Genomic DNA, 22,112 nt, shown 5'->3' with positions numbered 1-22,112 from the left:
CTTTTAGATTACTTTCCCCTTAAGCGGCATTAGAAGGTAACAAAAATGTATGTTACCAATTGAACGACATCTTTTGCAGGATAAATCAATGTTAAAGTTTACATAGCTGGCCATATATGGATGTTACATTTTACTTTATGGGTTGGTTATGTAGGCTTCTTCTAACCCATCGCTTTCTAATACATATAATAATACGATTAAATTATATCTTTACATTAAAAACCAAAGTCTATCAGAATTCCAGTCATTCCAATAAATGTTATAAACCTTGATCTTCAAGAATAGGACTTGGAAATATGGAAGTATAGTTTAGCCAAATTGTTTTACCTGATCATGACCCCAAAACTAAGGACTTATTAGCCAGCCCTACTCTGTTGTTTATGACTTTGTTGTCATGGAGGACTGATTGGGCTCATTGATTCGAGGTGAAAAATAAATGCTGCGCTCATGGAATGGCATGCTTTGAGCACTACTGAAAAGTGCTATTTACATGTGAAAAATGAATGCCAAATGCTGCATTTGCTATTGGCCTATTGTTACATTTTTTGTTGGTGACACTTTGATATATTGATAATATGCAGCTGTTCAAAGTGCAAATCCACAGATGAAACAATAACCAAATGGTCATCCCGCCTCAGTTATGGCAAAAAGATGAGGGATGGACCTGGAGAAATGTAACCATGCTCAGATTAATAGACAGCTATGGATGCAAGGACTGACCATCCATGATATCAAATTATTGTTTTAACCATGTTATGAGGCTATAAAGTATTTGTTTACATTTACAATGTTTACAAACATTGGAGAAAAACAAGGTTATATTTTTGGTTCACATGGAGTGTGACAGTTGAACTAAACTCATGAGGCCTTTATAAGTTATATTCTTCAAGAATCAATGGATATATATAATTTATAAATCCAAGTACAGACTGGCCATTTAAGTCAATCAAAAGTTTGTGAGTTTGAACATGTGCCCATTAGGTCTATGGATAAAACATTTTTATCAGCATGAATTTCTTTGACCAAAGCGGCCGGCGGCAGCAAAGCCTAGTGGTTAGAGCGCTGGACTAGTAACCGAAAGGTTGCAAGATCGAATTCTCGAGATGAGAAGGTAAAAATCTGTCGTTCTGGCCCTGAATAACATTTACATTTTAGTCATTAAGCAGACGCCCAGAGCGACTTACAGTGGCGAATACATACATTTCATGCTTTTTTTTTTTGTACTGGCCCCCCGTGGGAATCGAACTCACAACCCTGGCGTTGCGCACACCATGCTCTACCAACTGAGCCACAGGGAAACCCATCTGGGAAGCTAAGGCAGTTAACCCACTGTTCGTAGACAGTCATTGAACTTGCCCAGTTAATTAAATGTTAAAAAATAAAGCCCAATTTTTATTCCATAGGCTGGGATCCGCACTGTGCAGCTGTTGCAAGAGCGCATTTTTCACTGGCTGTCCACTGGTTTCAAAAACAATGATTGATAGGCAGCTTAAACTTCTTGAATTCAACCATTATTGGGTTCAGATACACATTTAGATTTGCGAACAGCCATCCACAACAACCACAATCCGTAAAACAAAAATAGCTAAATAAGAGAGCAGCGGTGTGATTCACATCAATGCGCTATGCAGATAACAATAATTTGTGATATCCGTATCGCAGTAGACTACACCATTGCTGTCATCCTTACCTCCAAGTGTTTATTCAAGTTAGATAATCTTTGGATGCCGACAGCAGTTGCACCATTGGAAGACATAGCTTGGACTGTAGCCTACAAAAGCCTATTCCTGCTCTTTTGCAGCGATCCATCAAACCCATTTGGTTTGTCATCATAGCGGTATCTGACTTCAAGCCAGACTCGCTCAGGTGGAACAAATTTACATTTGCGCCTTTTTTCAATGCTGATTTGAATGTCATTGAGAAAACAGAGAAGTGTCAAAGATTTTTTTTCCTCAAATCTCCTTTCTGAATTTAATTTAATCATCTAGTTTTTCAAAAGTATCTGTAATCTGATTACAATACTTTTGCTGGTAATGTAACGGATTACAGGTACCGTTTTTGTAATCCCTTACATGTACGGATTAAATGTACATGTACTCCATTACATGTGAAGTAAAAACTTTACAGTACCACAAATTCTAATCATATATTATCCTTTCTCTCACACACACAATAGTTTTAAAGCAGCAATGCAGTATTTAGTAAGAAAAATAATGAGATAGACATGAAAATTAATCATTTGGTTCTTTCATTGTAACTTCAACTAAGCACATTTTCTCATTCACTATTCTATTTTACTCTATACACTTGCATAATCAGTCTCATTCATAGCATTCAAAACACTATGTGGATGTCTTGAAGCACTTGATATTTCACTATGAAAGTGAGGTAGTTATTAGTAGTGCTTTGGAATAGCCTCATAGTTATTAGTAATACTCCACCACAACCACCAAATGTTGGTTAAATTCATCACTTGGACAGTTTTCTTGGGTTACTATTTATAATAAACCAGGGGTACCAATTCTTTGTCCTAATGATACCACATTATCAGTGATTAAAATGTCTATCAGGAATTGAAAACGATTTATGAATCATAATACAGAATGGATGATGAGTCGGTTTAGTTGCTTGAATCTTGCAGAGCATATCGAAGGTGACTGCATATTGAATTCAGCTAAATTTGAGACGTTACAAGGTAAGGGACTGTTAATAAATCAGTTTACCATACTTTTCTTCAGTCTCCTCTTCTGGAGCTTGTTCTATATCCAAACTGAAATTGTCCTTTGAGTCATATCTATTTGAAGCGTCATTTCAACAAGTATAGAAAAAGTGTGAACACCTTATTAATTAATGTTGTTAAGGCCATTACTTTGAGCTTTGAACATATGTGCCCAATTACAGTTACACAGTGTTGGTCCATTTAGCTTGTTCTAGTAGGAGCAGAGCTTTTGGGTGATCCATGCTCCCATGGTTGAGTCTCCAGCATTGCTTAAGTGCCTACTACAGGCCTTTCCCACTAGGAAGACCACCTCTGCGATGTTGAGCAGGATGCAGATCCCTGACACAGCCAGCATGAACACAGTGAAGACGGTCTTCTCTGTGGGCCTGGACACAAAGCAGTCCACTGTGTTGGGGCAGGGGTACGAGTCACACTTGACCAGCCGGATCATCTTATAGCCAGGGTAGATAATGTAGAAGAGATACATGAAGGTCACCTCAAAGATGATGCGGAAGAAGAGGCTGATGATGTATGTCCACCAAAGGGCACCTGCGATCTTCATCTTCTGGGTCTTGATCTGCTCCAGGTCCTTGGGGTTGGCCCGGCCAGACAGCTTGTAGAGTTTTTTGTCGATGTGTCGGCGGTGGGCCACATGCATGGCCACCAGCAGGGCTGGGGTGGACACCAGAATGAGCTGCAGGGCCCACAGACGGATATGTGAGATGGGGAAGAAGTGGTCATAACAGACGCTGTTGCAGCCGGGCTGCTGGGTATTACAGGTGAAGCCGGACTTCTCGTCACCCCACACACTCTCTGCTGCAACCACCAGGACCAGGATACGGAAGATGAAAAGGACAGAGAGCCAGATGCGACCGATGCCCGTGGAGTGTCTGTTTACACCGCTGATGACGGCATAAAAGGACGCCCAGTTCATTTTCGATTCCAGGTCTGAAAAACAAGGACGCCATTAAAATGATTTAATTGTAGAAAGCTTTGAAGTCAATAATGTTGATAAATTGTTGATCATTTTGCATAGGAAAATAGCCCTATATACGTAAGATATTTCCACAAGATTTCTGTATACAAATACTAATTGCACGGTTTGTTACTAAAAACACAGATTTCACATAACCCGCTTCACCAGTCAACACCACTGTCTGACCAGCACTGGTCTCTCCATCTTGTTATAATTCAGATCTATTGAATTCCATTGTTTGAGTCATTCCTGCCATGGCAGTAGAAGAGACTTGGAGAGGTGGAGGTTACCAAGCTCATCAGGAGGTGTAAGAGGCATAGGCAGCACCCAGGGTGGAGGACAACGTTGACCCGCTGGTGTAGCGTGGACATTGATGTGCGGCCAGTAGAGAACCAAACCTCTCTACATGCCCTGACTTTGGTGGGCGGCTTAAGAGCGCAAGCCTTTGGTCTGGCACTACACATCAGGTGACCATTTTCCCGAAGTCACTGGCAAGGGAGTATCTGCCCCAATGTGACCAGTGTGCCATGTTGACACTGGCACCATATCTATGCCCCTCCCCCAGCCAGACTGACCACAGAGTGGGGTCATATTGGGGACTTTTATGTAATGTTCTATAATATGTGAAGTCACAACAAAGACTATGATAAGCCAATGCCAAAAGAGTCTACAGACAACATGGTTCAGGATTATTTCACTTTAACTCAGTCAAATCAAGATATAAATGAAAAAACATATTTCAGGATTTAAAAAACGTTCATGACAGATTTTTCCTGATAAAACGAGAAATTAGGTGATATGGTAAGAGAAGATTAAAGGAATACGATTCTTGAGCATGAGATCGCAAATTGAATGGCTAAATTAAGAATTCCACAATAAATCCTCTGTACAGCACTTTGAGATATCAGCTGATGTACGAAGGGCTATATAAATACATTTGATTTGAAGTATAGTTATTATTTAAGATTAGCATGTTTTCTTTATTCTTACAGTGTGCACCCCTGATTCTCTAAGATATTTCACAAGCAACCTATTATGGCTGTCACTGGAAAGCACAGCTATTGTTATCTAAGCCGCATACAATAGGCTATCTATGTAGAGGAATGAGTGAAGAAGAATGAAATACAACACAACTGGTGCTTTTAAATTATGTTAATACATCAATTACACTTTTATAAGGATACTTTTAGTTTATTAGTATTAATCCTAAATAAACATTTCCAGATCATCAGTACAAATGTTTGTTTGACTAGGCAGAAAGATGACCAGGGAGAGATCTCATCCCCTTTAACATGAAACCTAATCACAAACATGTAAATCATGACAAAAAAATTATGTGTATTCTTAATTTAGATTTCATAGCTGTAACAAATTATTAAATTCATGAAATTACCTTCAGTAGAAGTAGTGCACAAACACGCCCAGAAACAATTGAGTTACCATCAGTACAGATGGATTTCTTCCCATTAGTGAATCTGTGAACCAGAACACCATGAGTTTGCATTGCTAATGATTTCTCTCACACTAGCCACTGCCCTGCACAGTCGGAGTCATATGCTCTTGTGTGAATAATTTACATACAATAGCTGCTTTTATTAGATCCAACAAGCCCCTTTAGAATTCAGATCAAGTGCCTCAGTTTCCGCCTACCCTCAGCAAAGGAAAGAATCTGTGTGGACACAAAGAAGCTTGCCCTATCTATTGTGCACTGTACTGCAAGGGAAGTGAAGGCCGGTTTTGACACAATACGGAGTAAAAAGTACAAAACCCAAACAAAGAAAGTCTAACCACATGCAGAGGGAGTAAGTCTTACAGATAACAGTAGAGAAATAAATGCTTGTTTGTTCATAATTTTTTGTGTGTGTGTGTGTGCGTCAGTGTGTGTGGTATTTTCAAAGACATTCTAACCTTTCCTTGTATACCCACCTGCTGTCAAAAATGAAACTGACAATTCTAGTAAAGTTCTGAGGGATACTTTGGAGAGATCATTTTAAATAATCTTAAACAAGCCTCAGACAGATCAACATCTCATCTCTAGAGGGAGCTAGGCCCACTGATGACACACTGACTGAGGCCAAGTATCACAAAGACACATCATGAAGCGAGAACTAGGTGACCCACAATTGAGGTGGTCTACTGGGCATCCTTTCACTTTAGCAGTGGTCCAATGGGTATAAAATAAAATAAACGTTTAGTAAGGATGTGCAATACATTCATTTAATTGGCTGGGAAACAAATACATTTTGAGATCACAATTTATGCTTTCACCAAACGACATCAAGTTAGATGGGAGCAATAGTAGTCATGTTCAATATAGGATTTTGATGAATGCACATTTTGTGTATGTGTGTATATCGATGTGCCAATAACAATTTGCTTGACCATAGCAGCTTACTGTATCATATTTATTCTGGACCATATCCATATTTTCAATGCACTAGCAACTTCTTTAAGAAACAACGGGGAAAAAGTAAGTACAAAACACTCAAATCATTTCTTGTTACATTTCCTGCTATTGTGGAGAAAATAGACCAAGAGTTATCAAGTCTGACAAAGGAATCCACCAAGTCTGTCAAAACCAGTGCCTGTTCAAACTGTACATTTGTAAGAGGTGGAAAATAAATATGAGTCAGCCATACTTTTGAGAAGAGCAAATTGGCTTTCACAAACACAGTTCTTTAACAAAAAGCAAAACAAGATGAAAAGTGAGTAGCTACATAACATCATACCTGCATAGCAAACCATTATTCAGTTTCACAATGGACATCGATCAGAGGAAACATCTTTCAATATTGGGGTTTCTTGCGATGCACATCTTCCAGGTATAAGCACATGACCTAACATAACCAATCAGATGAAGTATGGATGACAAAATTCAATCAATTTGTTGTACCTGTAGTGTTACCACCACCGTTTTAGGGCATTTCACAAGTCAACAGTTTAAGTGTTGCTGGATACTCTAAGGAAATATTACTCTGTTTGGGAGCAGCTGTTAAACAATATCATCAAATTCAGTTACTAATCTTCTTAAGCACAGCACTGCGCTGTCTCGACAGAGACTGGGCCTTGGTGTCAATGCTTAGTTGTGTATTTGCATAGAGCCTGCAGATCATATTAATGGCTGCCACTAAATAATGTTCGTCTGATATGGCCACAATGAAAACTGTGATTTGCAGCATCAGAAGAAAAAGAGACCATAAACAGACACTTATGAACAGTTTCTGTCTGGGATTGTATAAACCTCCCTTTTCTTCAAGGCCATCTTTCCATATACACTGGCAACTTGTTAAAATGTATTTAAGAGGGAATAAGAGCAGATGAATACTGCAGACCAGGTTGGCACTGTTGCTGTGTTTGAGGGTTGTCAGCCCATGTTTTTACGGTTCCCATAGCCTCTCCGATGTGTATCCTTCCAGTTGTCCCAGTCTCTAGCTTTCTGCAAGGCCTCCTCGTCATCATTTTCAACCCGCTTCTCTTTCTCTTCTTGCTCTCGCTCTTCTGCATCAACATCCTCTGAATGGGGGACAAATTGTATTTGGTGAATGAGAAAGGGTGGAAAAAAACATGGATCATGACAGTTTGAGTTTTCCCCAAAACAATGTATGTACATACAGTTAACTGTAAATAGAAAATAATTATGAACATCTCTTTTACCCCTACCAGTGCTGCGAGGGATCCCCTGGTCTGGCAGGGCATTTTTCTTCCTGTGCTGCTCATACCAGTCATCCACGGACATAGTAGGCAGGCTAGGATAGCCAGCCCCAAACACTCTGAAATTAAAAATTACACATTTTGATACATTATTCAACTATTTACTTCATGTCATATAATAAGCAAGTAGCTATGTAATTTTCATAAGGGAGATTGAACAGAGTACTTATTTTGTGAGTAGGAAACCGGCAAAACATTTTACATAAAAATGTGCAGAATGAGAAAATAAATGATAAGTTTGAGCAGGTGCCTACCTGGCCTGAACAGCATCTTTGGTGAGAATGAAGGGTTTCATGGGAGGCCTTTTAGATTGTGATGGCTCTGCTGAACTCTGCACATGGAAAATATAAAGAGCATCAGAATTTCACTCTTTCAATTAGTCATTGGTGAATGAGATTAGTTACATCTTCAAATCCATGTACCTGTTTTAGAACATCCATCCTGGTCAAAATCTCCATTTCCTGATCAATGCTCTCAATCTCCTCCAGGGATACAGCAATCCATTTCCTCAAGTTGAGGAGGTAGAAGTCTCTAACTATCTCATCATCTGCCTGCCCACTGTCCACTGCTGCCTTGATCTCTGATAGCTTGGCCTCAGTGTCCTTCCTCTGGGTGTATCTGCAGAGTATAGCACAATAAATAAGAGTCATCAGACCAATTTGGGTGCAGATGAATTGCCATTATAAAATAAACAAGAGAGATGTTTAAGTTGTTAAATAGCTGAAAGACATAACATATTTTAAGAGGCGCGTGACAGGTACTAGACCTTAAAGCATAGGCCTAAATATTACTTGTGCAGTGCTTAATCAAAACAATGCGTGTTCCGATTGTCAAAATCATTGTAATTGAAAAGCAGATGTTTCTGATACCTTTCTATCTTTGCCGCTCTTACTGTCGCCATTGCAATCAAGTCCGGAGGTTTGGGGGGCCCATTTGCAGGTTCTTCTTCCAGTGTGCCAGCAGAGTTTTCATTGGTTTTGGGTAGTTCAAACTTTGATATGTTATACTCCTTACATCTTTTCAAGAAGTCCAAAAAGTAACATCTAGCTATCTGAACTTGCTCTAGTCGTTTTGCCAGGTTCACTTGCTTCATAGTAAGAGCCCCCAGGAGGACAGGCAACATCAGATACTTCAGATCTGTGGTTGCTACCTCCTCCAAATCTTCATTTCGGCTAAAAAAAAAAAAACATGATGAACAAGAATGAACATGAACGCTTCATTTGCATTGCCATAGTGAACGTTAGCTAGCTAACTAGATTGTTTACAATTTATCCTAGCCCATCAAAAGTATCTAGCTGGCAAACTGTCAAGCAACTCTAAGGTGGAATCTGTTCGTTATCTAGTTGGCTGTACTATTTGATATATAATCATGCCCAATACACGATAGTAACTAGCTACCTGGGTATCTGGCTAGTCATCATAACTTGAGTAGATAGCGATCTATAGTTAGTTTGCTAACGTTAGCTACCTGAACAAGTCGAGCTGGGCAACCATCCGCGTTGCCTCTTCCAGTTGCGTTATCCCACGCTTGATTTTAACCTGGATATGGGTAGCTGCGATGGGATCATTTGTGGTGTCCACCTCCTCATATAGTTTCCATCCCCGATCTAATAAATCAGATAGTTTAGGCGGTTCTTCTGCCTGACTTGGTGACAAGCTAGTGCTTTCAGCGGCTGCCATTATTTTTCTTATACGTAATGATTACTATCGGTTTCCGTATTCATTCTACGCTCACTTCCTTTATGACAAGTTCCAAATGGTTTCCACTAGTTAGAACAGCCACGAAGTCAGAATTGTCGTTAAAATCATGATTGTGGCTAGGATTATGGTTAGGTTTCACTCTCGCCAAAATCTGTCCAAAATAAGCCCAATGCGTTTCAATTGGCTTATTTTGGACCTAAACTTGTCGCCTGCCTTCCCGCATTTGGGACAACGACTCCCATTGTTAGGGCGGAGACATGAACATCTCGTCAATTATATAAACATCTCTGTATAACTGCAGTATGTTGCAAATACTGCGTCCAAAAGAACACCGTTTTTTTACTGCAGTAACTTTGCAGTGTAACCACAGTTACAGTGCAATATAACTGCAGTTATTCTGCAATTACTGCGTCCCAATAATACAGTCGACTGCAATTACTGCAGTTTCAAAACTGCAATCTGTTTTTGTAAGTGCGGCCTATGAGCCGCCTGACACTAAAACCTGCCTATCATTAAACGTATTATTCTGTACGTAAATTGTGCAACCCAAATTTAGTATGATCATAGTTCAGATATTTCACTGGATGTATAAATGTGAAGCATCCGGTTGGCGTTTCCACTCACTACCAAATATGGTGATGAGAGGAAGCCCAGTGGCTGGCAGTGGGAGAAGATTAAGCGAGTTTGATTTAGCAAATTTTCTCATCGACGAAACATTTGATCTCTATACAGTTTTCTATTTCCAAAACTAAAATCTGTAACAAATAGAGTGCTCTGCGTTTTGTAGACTTTACCCTTTGCCAAAGTTTTAGAAAATTGCGTTGTTTAGAAGGAGAGCAAGGGCGAATTGTTGAGAGCAAGGGCGAGTTATTGCACATGCGCACTTCACAAAGTAGGCGTTCCCTATCGTAAAAAAATGCAAATAAATGCTAGAACCGCCAAAAGCATTAATAGCTCGTGCTTGGCTCTGCCTACCTCCTTGCTGGTTCTGCCCACCACAATTAATTTGCTCCGTTGGAAACTACAGGCTCTGGTCTATCTTGGGTTACTTATACAAATCTTTGGTATGATGCTGCGTTCAAATGCTAGTCAGAACTAGGAAACTCAGAAATGTCCAACTTGCTAACTGGTAGAATGCGGCACTTACAACCAGTTAGTAAGTCAGAAATTTCAGAGTTTCCTAGCTAGTTCTGACTAGCACGTGAATGTGGCATGATATGATACCTTACGTTTGCCAAAACTTGGCCACATCTAGTTACCTTTTGCCATTTCCTTAGTTGTTTTTGGGCGCGTAACCAGTAATAACGCGGAATGACAATACTAGCAAAGAGAATTTAAAACTGTGATACTAGCACGTCACGGGTAAGATAAAAAATATATACAAAAGTATGTGGACACCCCTTCAAATTAGTGGATTCAGCTTTTTCAGCCACAAACGTTGCTACCGGTGTATAAAATTGAGCACACCGCCATGCAATCTCCATAGACAAACATTGACAGTAGAATGGCCTTACTGAAGAGCTCAGTGGCTTTGAACGTTGCACCGTCATAGGATGCCACCTTTCCAACAAGTCAGTTCGTCACATTTCTGCCCTGTTAGAGCTGCCCCAGTCAAGTGCTATTATTGTGAAGTGGAAACGTCTAGGAGCAACAACGGTGGTAGGCCACACAAGCTCACAGAACGGGACCACCGAGTGCTGAAGCACGTAGTGCGTAAAAAAACTTTTGTCTTCGGTTGAAACACTCACTACAGAGTTCCAAACTGCCTCTGGAAGCAACTTCAGCACAAGAGCTGTTCGTAAGGAGCTTCATGAAATGGGTTTTCATGGCCGAGCAGTCACACACAAGCCTAAGATCACCATGCACAATGCCAAGTGTCCGATAGAGTAATGCAAAGCTCGCCGCCATTGGACTCTGGCGCAGTGGAAACGCATTCTCTGGAGTGATGAATCACACTTCGCCATCTGGCAGTCCAACCGACTAATTTGGGTTTGGCGGAGGCCAGGACAATGCTACCTGCCCGAATGCATAGTGTCAACTGTAAAGTTTGGTGGATGAGAAATCTTTACAGCATACAATGACATTCTAGACGATTTTGTGCTTCAAACTTTCTGCCAACAGTTTGGAGAATGCTCTTTCCTGTTTCAGCATGACAATGCCCCTGTGCACAAAGTGAGGTCCATACAGAAATGGCTTGTTGAGGTCGGTGTGGAAGAACTTGACTGGCCTGCACAGAGCTCCGACCTCAACCCCATCAAACACCGTTGGGATGAATTGGAACGCCAACTGCGAGCCAGGCCTAATCGCCCAACATCAGTGCCTGACCTCACTAATGCTCTTGTGGCTGCATGGAACCAAATCCCTGCTGCAATGTTCCAACATCTAGTGAAAAGCTTTCCCAGAAGAGTGGAGGCTGTTATAGCAGCAAATGGGGGACCAACTCCATAATAATTCCCATGATTCTGGAATGAGATGTTCGAAGAGCAGGTGTCCGCATACTTTTGTTCATGTAGTGTATTTTGCATGATGCTTCCTTGACTAGACTACTGACGTTACACAAAATTCAAAAGCCAGTGAGGCACATTTCCGGCTATGACCAAATTCAACGTTTTTGCTTATCGTTTCATACACATCTATGTGCTTTTACGAGAAAAAAATAAACATGCAGGCTATGAGGATTATATGTTTATATATGCATCGTAACAAGAAATAGATGACAATGGTGGTCCTGTCAACTTGTTGTATTTTTTTCCCTACCACTGTGACTTATTGGTGGTGTGTCTGCTAAAACATTTGTCTCATAGTTCAATGGTTGTGACTTCTAATCCCATTCGGGCAGATATCTATTTTTTTTATTCTTTATTTACAATATTCATCCTGTGCCCACACACGTCTAATTTGGAAAAGTGAAAGCATAACTACCTATCTTGATTATTGTCCAGTTATATGGTCAAGTGCTGCAAAGAAGGACCTAGTTAAGCTGCAGCTGGCCCAAACAGTGGCACATTTTGCTCTTCATTGTAATCAGAGTGCTAACATTAGTACTATGCATCCGTGTCTCTCTTGGCTAAGAGACTGCCTCGCTTCTTGTTTTTATAAGAAACATTAACGTGTTGGAAATTCCAAATTGTTTGCATAGTCAATTTACACACATCAGTGACACACACACACTTACTCCAACATACATTCCACCAGGGGTCTTTTCACAGTCCCCAGGTCGAGAACAAATGAAAGGAAATGTACAATACTATACAGGGACATGATTGCATGGAACTACCTTCCATCTCATTCAGAAAATCTGATTCCAAAAAGAAATAAAGCAACACCTCATGGCCTCTTCCCCATGTGACCTACTTTTTGTGTGTATGTATTGACATGTATGTGAAACTAATAGATGCACACACACACTACATGTTAATGTTTTTAAATTTATGTCATTTGTAAAGTTGTAAAGTAATGTATTTTTTGTTATGTGTAGCTATTGGTGTCGTCTAATGGGGATTCTAATAAATCAAATCAAATTAGAGCAATGAGAAAAATGATAATGATGAATGTGGTTTTGAGTGTTTTACTCAACACAGAGTAAAAATGACACAATCACACTCAACTCTGGATATTAACACCAACACTGGGGTTCTTTAAAAAAATCTTTAACTAAGCAAGTCAATTAAGAACAAATTATTATTTACAGTGACAGTCTACTGGGGATTATCTGCCTTGTTCAGGGGAAGAACGACAGATTTTCACCTTGTCAGCTCGGGGATACAATCCATCAACCTTTTGGTTACTGGCCCAATGCTTTAACCACTAGGCAACCTGCCACCCCCACTGAGTGTTACAGTTTTTTCAATCGCTTTGGTGCTATTTTCACAAGTATGTGGTGAATTTAGTACAAAACTCGAAACTGGTAACACTTGTAACACAGCAGGTCTTACGTTCAAAACCTTTTATTGTGCATTCATTTTGTTTGGAGACATCTTTCACCAAACAACTATTGATCCAAAATCTAAGTTTACTGTGTAATACCATGAGAACTTTGATTTAATCCCCAAAACACAACATAATGATACTGTATGTTCTCAATTTAGTTGTTTTAATAACCAGTTTATCCAATAGCAAAAACATGCTAGATACACGTTTTAAAATTGCCCATTGAATGTAATATGCTACAGTACTGTAAATTACAGTACGTTACACTGTTTCACATTAGGCAATACACTTTTCTAATTTCCATAATTTCTAGCCAATATTTGATCAAATGTGTGATTATTTACTGTAAGACATCATTCACAATCATTAATACAAAAAAATAGATGTATTGTTGTTTAGATATAATTACAACATAGGTGTACTGTAATCAAATTAAACAAATTAATTGAATGAAAGAAACATAATGTTTAGCAGGCACTAGTTTGCATCAAGCCCGTCTTGAGCATTTGGCCATAGTTTCTCAATAACATTGCAGTAAATGTTTGTTCATTCATTTGAGGATATTTTTGTTGCATTGCAAATCCAAGCCTGACATCACATGCTTCATTCATGTCCTAAGAGAGGGTTGCAAGCTCATGGGGATGGCAATCATACCTTCCACTTGTATTGTAATCATGTATTGTATTTAAAAGTATTGTACGGTACTTATTTATTGTAGTGGTTTTGGGTGGCACAGTTAGTAAGTGTATGGCACTAGTGACACTGGAGTTGTGGGTTCAATTCCCAACGTGGTAACATATTTACATTTAAGTCATTTAGCAGACGCTCTTATCCAGAGCGACTTACAAAATGGTGCATTCACCTTATGATATCCAGTGGAACAACCACTTTACAATAGTGCATCTAAATATTTTAAGGGGGGGGGGGGGGGGGTTAGAAGGATTACTTTATCCTATCCTAGGTATTCCTTAAAGAGGTGGGGTTTCAGGTGTCTCCGGAAGGTGGTGATTGACTCCGCTGTCCTGGCGTCGTGAGGGAGCTTGTTCCACCATTGGGGTGCCAGAGCAGCGAACAGTTTTGACTGGGCTGAGCGGGAACTGTGCTTCCTCAGAGGTAGGGGGGCCAGCAGGCCAGTGGTGGATGAACGCAGTGCCCTTGTTTGGGTGTAGGGCCTGATCAGAGCCTGAAGGTATGGAGGTGCCGTTCCCTTCACAGCTCCGTAGGCAATCACCATGGTCTTGTAGCGGATGCGAGCTTCAACTGGAAGCCAGTGGAGAGAGCGGAGGAGCGGGGTGACGTGAGAGAACTTGGGAAGGTTGAACACCAGACGGGCTGCGGCGTTCTGGATGAGTTGTAGGGGTTTAATGGCACAGGCAGGGAGCCCAGCCAACAGCGAGTTGCAGTAATCCAGACGGGAGATGACAAGTGCCTGGATTAGGACCTGCGCCGCTTCCTGTGAAAACATATGAAACTGTATCAACTTACTTTGGATAAAAGTGTCTGCTACATAAATGTTACTGTGCTGACAAATTCAATTTTAGTAAAGTATTGTGAAACCCCACACACCAAATTAATTTTGTATACAGTTCACTGTATACGGGATGCATTTGTTACTGATCTTGTCAATATCAGATTTTTCAACAGCATCAATGTAACAGCATAGCTTACGTCCCTCTCCTCGCCCCTACCTGGGCTCGAACCAGGGACCCTCTGCACACATCAACAACTGACACCCACGAAGCATCGTTACCCATCGCGCCACAAAAGCTGCGATGGGAACAACTACTTCAAGGTCTCAGAGCGAGTGACGTCACCGATTGAAACGCTTTTAGCGCGCACCCCGCTAACTAGCTAGCCATTTCACATCGGTTACACATGCACGACTCAACGAGGGGTTCCTCGATAAAGCCCTTAGCCGTGGTATATTGGCAATATACCACAAACACCCGAGGTGCCTTATTGATATTATAAACTGGTTACCAACGTAATTAGAGCAGTAAAAATACATGTTTTGTCATACCAGTGATATGGAATGATAAACCACGGCTTCCAGTCATTCACCATTCAGGGCTCAAACCACCCAGTTTATGTTGTCTGATATACCAAGGCTATCAGCCAATCAGCATTCAGGGCTCGAATCACCCAGTTTATAATACAGTATATATTATACTTCATATGTTTATACTTTACAAACATACATTTTCATTACAGTTTCTTTCAATCACTATGGTGCAATTTTCACAACAGGTGCAATTTTCACAACAAGTACATGGTACATTTTCAAAACTCTAAGCACAAAAGTCAAAACAGATCATCAAAATGGCTCATGTTTCAAAAGTCTTAGCACATTTTCAATTGACTGAGTACAACAAACAAATTCACAAAGTTAGTTGTTCACTGCACCAAATCACTCTTTCAATTTGGATACGTATTCAATCTAAGTATCTGCTTTTCAAAATGCAATATTCACTTTACTTTTGATATGATCTTCTTGTCATTTGTAAAAAATACAATTAACTATCATTTATTTAAACTGCTCAAAACGGATAACTACTGAACCAAAACTATGTAGTGCCTAATTAAGTTATAAGTTTGATAATTGCCGAACACTATAAAATTCAATATTTTAATGTATTTTAATGTATAAATATATACATTCAACATCCATTTATGTTGGAAGGTAAAACCAAATCATATATGGATGTGGCTGTAAATACTACATCATAATTTTCCATCAGCCAGTGTGCTTCAATAGGACAAAGTGGAAAGAGACTCTATGTGCTACCTTTTGGAATTATAGTGTAGTGTACAATGCACTGCTGAAATACCTGGGTTGTATTTAAGCAATAAGGCCCGAGGGGGTGTGATATATGGCCGATATGCCACGGCTAAGGGCTGGTCTTACGCACAACGCAATGCAGAGTGCCTGGACACAGCCCTTAGCTGTGGTATATTGGCCATGTACAACAAACCTCTGAGGTGCCTTATGCTATTATAAACTGACTATACTGATGTAATTAGAGCAGTAAAAATACACGTTTTGTCATACACGTGGTATACGGTCTGATATACCACAGCTGTCAGCCAATCAGCATTCAGGACTCGAATCACCCAGTTTATAAATAACAATATATTCCACTCATTATCTGAATTTCAGTGATAGACTGTAAGCTGAATTTCAAGTGAGACAGGCGATACTTTAGAAAAGGTGATCTTGTACGATGTTGGATGGGCAGAAATGTGCCACATTTTTACAGTTGCCAACTGTTTTACAATACACCTATTTCTGATGATTTCTCCTACATATGTACTGTAAAAGGATAATGAAACTGTAAGACTGACATACAGTGCATTCGGATCAATTGAATTTACCACAGGTGGACTCCAATCAAGTTGTAGAAACATCTCAAGGATGATCAATGGATACATTTCGAGTTTCATAGCAAAGGGTCTGAATATTTATGTAAATAAGGTATTTCTGTCTTTTATTTTAATACATTTAGCAAACATTTCTAAAAACCTGTTTTCACTTTGTCATTATGGGGTATTTCGTGTAGTTTGGTGATCATTTAAATTAAAATGTTATTGAAACCATTTTAGAATAAGGCTGTAACGTAACAAAAAGTGGAAAAAGGGGAGGGGTCTGCATATTTACCGAACGCACTGTATTTCTCAACATGCTCACAACCTGCCATTAGATACAAATTATAAAGAAAATTGTGCATGTCAAGTTATAGTCAAATACCGTATGGAAAATAATATTTATCATCTACTATTCTTTCAATTCACCACTTAAAACAGTTTTGACATTTGTATCTTGTATTTTTTGCTATTGAATTAAATGATAGTCACATAATTTAAAAAACCCCCCATCAAAATCGCTTTGGTACTATTTTCACAAGTATGTGGTACAATTTCACAACTCTTAGTAGAAAACTCAAAACAGATAATCAAAATGATGTTTTTTCAAAACTTTAAGGCACATTTTCAATTGACTAAGTACAACACACAAAATCACACAGTAACTTTTTCACAAAACCTAATCAGTGTTTCATCTAGAAATACCTTTCATATAAAGTAATTGTCTTCCACAATGCAATGCTCTGATTCTCTTCTCATTTCTTTAAATACATTTGACCGTCACTCACAATTTGCAGACTTGTTTACGTGCTGCTGTGCGTTTTGTTGCTAACCTTACTTTGCTACCTGACAACTTTACGGTTTTTACTTTTTAATTACCGTTTATATTTTTAGTTTTTCCCTCACTCAACTTTTTCACTCTGGACGCTTTATCTGGACATGGTTCGTCAAGACCTCCACCAGCCGACGCTAAGTAGTAACATTAACATGATGCCTTCTAATTGCAGTCGCTGTACTCATATACAGGAGAACGATCGCCTTATGGCGAGGATAGCTGTCCTGCAAGCCCAGCTTCAGACGCAATCGTTAGGCAAGGGTAATTTCAGTGTCATTTTTCAGTGAAACAGTGTCTGTGCCACCAGTAAGTACAGATAGTAGTATAAATCCCTTCGCACGGTCCCCGCAGCCGGACAATTTTCTCATGGCTTCTGGAGGGAAATGCTGTAGGAATGCTCAACCGGTGTCGCTCATTCAGCAGACAGAAACTTTCAACCGGTTCTCCCCATTAAGCAGCGAGTCTTAGTCTTAGGCCGAGCCTTCTCTGGTCTCTACTCCTCCCGTTACGGGGTCTGAGACGCCGAAGGCTCCCACCATTATCTCTGACAAATTGAAAACCCTAGTCATTGGCGACTCCATTACCCGCAGTATTAGACTTAAAACGAATCATCCAGCGATCATACACTGTTTACCAGGGGGCAGGGCTACGGACCTTGAGGCTAATCTGAAGATGGTGCTGGCTAAAACTAAAACTGGCGAGTGTAGAGTATAGGGATATTGTTATCCACGTCGGCACCAAAGATGTTAGGATGAAACAGTCAGAGGTCACCAAGCGCAACATAGCTTCAGCTATGTTAGCCAGCCTGCCAGTTTAGTGGAGTCTGCCACTAGCACAGTGTAGTCAGCTCAGCTATCCCCATTGAGACCATGTCTGTGCCTCGACCTAGTTTGGGCAAAACTAAACATGGCGGTGTTCGCTTTAACAATCTCACTAGAATAAAGACCTCCTCCATTCCTGCCATCATTGAAAGAGATCGTGATACCTCACATCTCAAAATAGGTCTACTTAATGTTAGATCCCTCACTTCCAAGGCAGTTATAGTCACTGATCATAATCTTGATGTGATTGGCCTGACTGAAACATGGCTTAAGCCTGATGAATTTACTGTGTTAAATGAGGCCTCACCTCCTGGTTACACTACTGACCATATCCCCCGCACATCCCGCAAAGGCAGAGGCGTTGCTAACATTTACGATTGCAAATTTCAATTTACAAAACCCCCCCCGAAGTTTTCGTCTTTTGAGCTTATAGTAATGAAATCTATGCAGCCTACTCGATCACTTTTTATAGCTACTGTTTACAGGCCTCCTGGGCCATATACAGCGTTCCTCACTGAGTTCCCTGAATTCCTATCGGACCATGTAGTCATAGCAGATAATATTCACATTTTTGGTGACTTTAATATTCACTTGGAAAAGTCCACAGACCCACTCCAAAAGGCTTTTGGAGCCATCATCGACTCAGTGGGTTTTGTCCAACATGACTCCAGACCTACTCACTGCCACAGTCATACTCTGGACCTAGTTTTGTCCCATGGAATAAATGTTGTGGATCTTAATATTTTTCCTCATAATCCTGGACTATCGGACCACCATTTTAATACGTTTGCAATCGCAACAAATCATCTGCTCAGACCCCAACCAAGGAGCATCAAAAGTCGGGCTATAAATTCTCAGACAACCCAAAGATTCCTTGATGCCCTTCCAGACTCCCTCTGCCTACCCAAGGATGTCGAAGGACAAATATCAGTTAACCACCTAACTGAGGAACTCAATTTAACCTTGCGCAATACCCTAGATGCAGTTGCACCCGTAAAAACTAAAAACATTTGTCATAAGAAACTAGCTCCCTGGTATACAGAAAATACCCGAGCTCTGAAGCAAGCTTCCAGAAAATTGGAACGGAAATGGCGCCACACCAAACTGGAAGTCTTCCGACTAGCTTGGAAAGACGGTTCCGTGCAGTATCGAGGAGCCCTCACTGCTGCTCGATCATCCTATTTATCCAACCTAATTGAGGAAAATAAGAACAATCCAAAATTTATTTTTCATACTGTCGCAAAGCTAACTAAAAAGCAGCATTCCCCAAAAGAGGATCGCTTTCACTATAGCAGTAATAAATTCATGAACTTCTTTGAGGAAAAGATCATGATCATTAGAAAGCAAATTATGGACTCCTCTTTAAATCTGCGTATTCCTCTAAATCTCAGTTGTCCTGAGTCTGCACAACTCTGCCAGGACCTAGGATCAAGGAAGACACTCAAGTGTTTTAGTACTATATCTCTTGACACAATAATGAAAATAAATCATGGCCTCTAAACCTTGAAGCTGCATACTGGACCCTATTCCAACTAAACTACTGAAAGAGCTGCTTCCTGTGCTTGGGCCTCCTATGTTGAACACAATAAACGGCTCTCTAGCCACCGGATGTGTACCAAACTCACTAAAAGTGGCAGTAATAAAGCCTCTCTTGAAAAAGCCAAACCTTGACCCAGAAAATATAAAAAAATAAAAATCGGCCTATATCGAATCTTCCATTCCTCTCAAAAATTGTACAAAAAGCTGTTGCGCAGCAACTCACTGCCTTCCTGAAGACAAACAATGTATACGAAATGCTTCAGTCTGGTTTTAGACCCCATCATAGCACTGAGACTGCACTTGTGAAGGTGGTAAATTACCTTTTAATGGCGTCAGACCGAGGCTCTGCATCTGTCCTCGTGCTCCTAGACCTTAGTGCTGCTTTTGATACCATCAATCACCACATTCTTTTGGAGAGATTGGAAACCCAAATTGGTCTACACGGACAAGTTCTGGCCTGGTTTAGATCTTATCTGTCGGAAAGATATCAGTTTGTCTCTGTGAATGGTTTGTCCTCTGACAAATCAACTGTAAATTTCGGTGTTCCTCAAGGTTCCGTTTTAGGACCACTATTGTTTTCACTATATATTTTACCTCTTGGGGATGTCATTCGAAAACATAATGTTAACTTTCACTGCTATGCGGATGACACACAGCTGTTCATTTCAATGAAACATGGTGAAGCCCCAAAATTGCACTCGCTGGAAGCCGGTGTTTCAGACATAAGGAAGTGGATGGCTGCAAACTTTCTACTTTTAAACTCTGACAAAACAGAGATGCTTGTTCTAGGTCCCAAGAAACAAAGAGATCTTCTGTTGAATCTGACAATTAATCTTGATGGTTGTACAGTCGTCTCAAATAAAACTGAAGGACCTCGGCGTTACTCTGGACCCTGATCTCTCTTTTGACGAACATATCAAGATTATTTCAAGGACGGCTTTTTTCCATCTGCGTAACATTGCAAAGATCAGACATTTTCTGTCCAAAATTGATGCAGAAAAATGTACCCATGATTTTGTTACTTCTAGGTTAGACTACTGCAATGCTCTACTTTCCGGCTACCCGGATAAAGCACTAAATAAACTTCAGTTAGTCCTAAATACGGCTGCTAGAATCCTGACTAGAACCAAAAAATGTGATCATATTACTCCAGTGCTAGCCTCCGTACACTGGCTTCCTGTTAAGGCAAGGGCCGATTTCAAGGTTTTACTGCTAACCTACAAAGCATTACATGGGCTTGCTCCTACCTATCTTTCCGATTTGGTCCTGCCGTACATACCTACACCTACGCTACGGTCACAAGACGCAGGCCTCCTACTTGTCCCTAGAATTTCTAAGCAAACAGCTGGAGGCAGGGCTTTCTCCTATAGCGCTCCATTTTTATGGAATGGTCTGCCTACCCATGTGAGAGACGCAGACTCGGTCTCAACCTTTAAGTCTTTATTGAAGACTCATCTCTTCAGTAGGTCCTATGATTGAGTGTAGTCTGGTCCAGGAGTGTGAAGGTGAACGGAAAGGCACTGGAGCAACGAACCACCCTTGCTGTCTCTGCCTGGCCGGTTCCCCTCTCTCCACTGGGATTCTCTGCCTCTAACCCTATTACAGGGGCTGAGTCACTGGCTTACTGGTGCTCTTCCATGCCGTCCCTAGAAGGGGTGCGTCACTTGAATGGGAAGAGTCACTGACGTGGTCTTCCTGTCTGGGTTGGCGCCCCCCCCTTGGGTTGTGCCGTGGCGGAGATCTTTGTGGGCTATACTCTGCCTTGTCTCAGGATGCTAAGTTAGTGGTTGAAGGTACCCCTCTAGTGGTGTGGGGGCTGTGCTTTGGCAAAGTGGGTGGGGTTATATCCTGCCTGTTTGGCCCTGTCCGGGGATATCATCGGATGGGGCCACAGTGTCTCCTGACCCCACCTGTCTCAGCCTCCAGTATTTGTGCTGCAGTAGTTTGTGTCGGGGGGCTAGGGTCAGTCTGTTATATCTGGAGTATTTCTCCAGTGTCCTGTGTGAATTTAAGTATGCTCTCTCTAATTCCTTATTTCTTTCTCTTGGGGGACCTGAGCCCTAGGACCATGCCTCAGGACTACCTGGCATGATGACTCCTTGCTGTCCCCAGTCCACCTGGCCGTGCTGCTGCTCCAGTTTCAACTGTTCTGCCTGCGGCTATGGAACCCTGACCTGTTCACCGGACGTGCTACCTGTCCCAGATCTGCTGTTTTCAACTCTCTAGAGACAGCAGGAGCGGTAGAGATACTCTCAATGATCGGCTATGAAAAGCCAGCTGACATTTACTTCTGAGGTGCTGACCTGTTGCACCCTCGACAACTACTGTGATTATTATTATTTGACCATGCCAGTCATTTATGAACATTTGAACATCTTGGCCATGTTCTGTTATAATCTCCACCCGGCACAGGCAGAAGAGGACTCACCCCTCATAGCCTGGTTCCTCTCTAGGTTTCTTCCAAGGTTTTGGCCTTTCTAGGGAGTTTTTCCTAGCCACCGTGCTTCTACACCTGCATTG

General features: G+C 40.9%; 2 protein-coding genes across 3 annotated transcripts; both read right to left on the bottom strand.

The window, feature by feature from the left end:
• Nucleotides 1–2,239: 2,239 nt before the first annotated feature.
• On the bottom strand, nucleotides 2,240–5,209 carry LOC106567776 (gap junction beta-1 protein). The gene is made up of 2 exons (XM_014137501.3): nucleotides 5,089–5,209; nucleotides 2,240–3,667 (listed from the first exon to the last, which is right to left on the bottom strand). Exon 2 carries the CDS (start codon nucleotides 3,651–3,653, stop codon nucleotides 2,931–2,933), a length of 723 nt encoding a protein of 240 aa, XP_013992976.1. The 5' UTR covers nucleotides 3,654–3,667; nucleotides 5,089–5,209; the 3' UTR covers nucleotides 2,240–2,930.
• Nucleotides 5,210–6,320: 1,111 nt separating this feature from the next.
• igbp1 (immunoglobulin (CD79A) binding protein 1) lies at nucleotides 6,321–9,332 on the bottom strand. 2 transcript variants are annotated; one of them, XM_014137499.3, is made up of 6 exons: nucleotides 8,875–9,332; nucleotides 8,276–8,578; nucleotides 7,829–8,024; nucleotides 7,661–7,737; nucleotides 7,350–7,465; nucleotides 6,321–7,208 (listed from the first exon to the last, which is right to left on the bottom strand). In XM_014137499.3, exons 1-6 carry the CDS (start codon nucleotides 9,084–9,086, stop codon nucleotides 7,060–7,062), a joined length of 1,053 nt encoding a protein of 350 aa, XP_013992974.1. In that variant the 5' UTR covers nucleotides 9,087–9,332; the 3' UTR covers nucleotides 6,321–7,059. The 2 variants fall into 2 exon arrangements, with proteins under 2 accessions (XP_013992974.1, XP_013992975.1); XM_014137500.3 differs by having other exon boundaries at nucleotides 7,356–7,465; nucleotides 8,875–9,331.
• Nucleotides 9,333–22,112: the final 12,780 nt, after the last annotated feature.

Source organism: Salmo salar, chromosome 13 (genome assembly GCF_965601325.2).
Source record: "Salmo salar chromosome 13, fSalSal1, whole genome shotgun sequence".
Classification (NCBI taxonomy): domain Eukaryota; kingdom Metazoa; phylum Chordata; class Actinopteri; order Salmoniformes; family Salmonidae; genus Salmo; species Salmo salar.
Note: the sequence above shows the minus strand (reverse complement) of the source record. Positions and strands in the feature narration are given on the sequence as shown.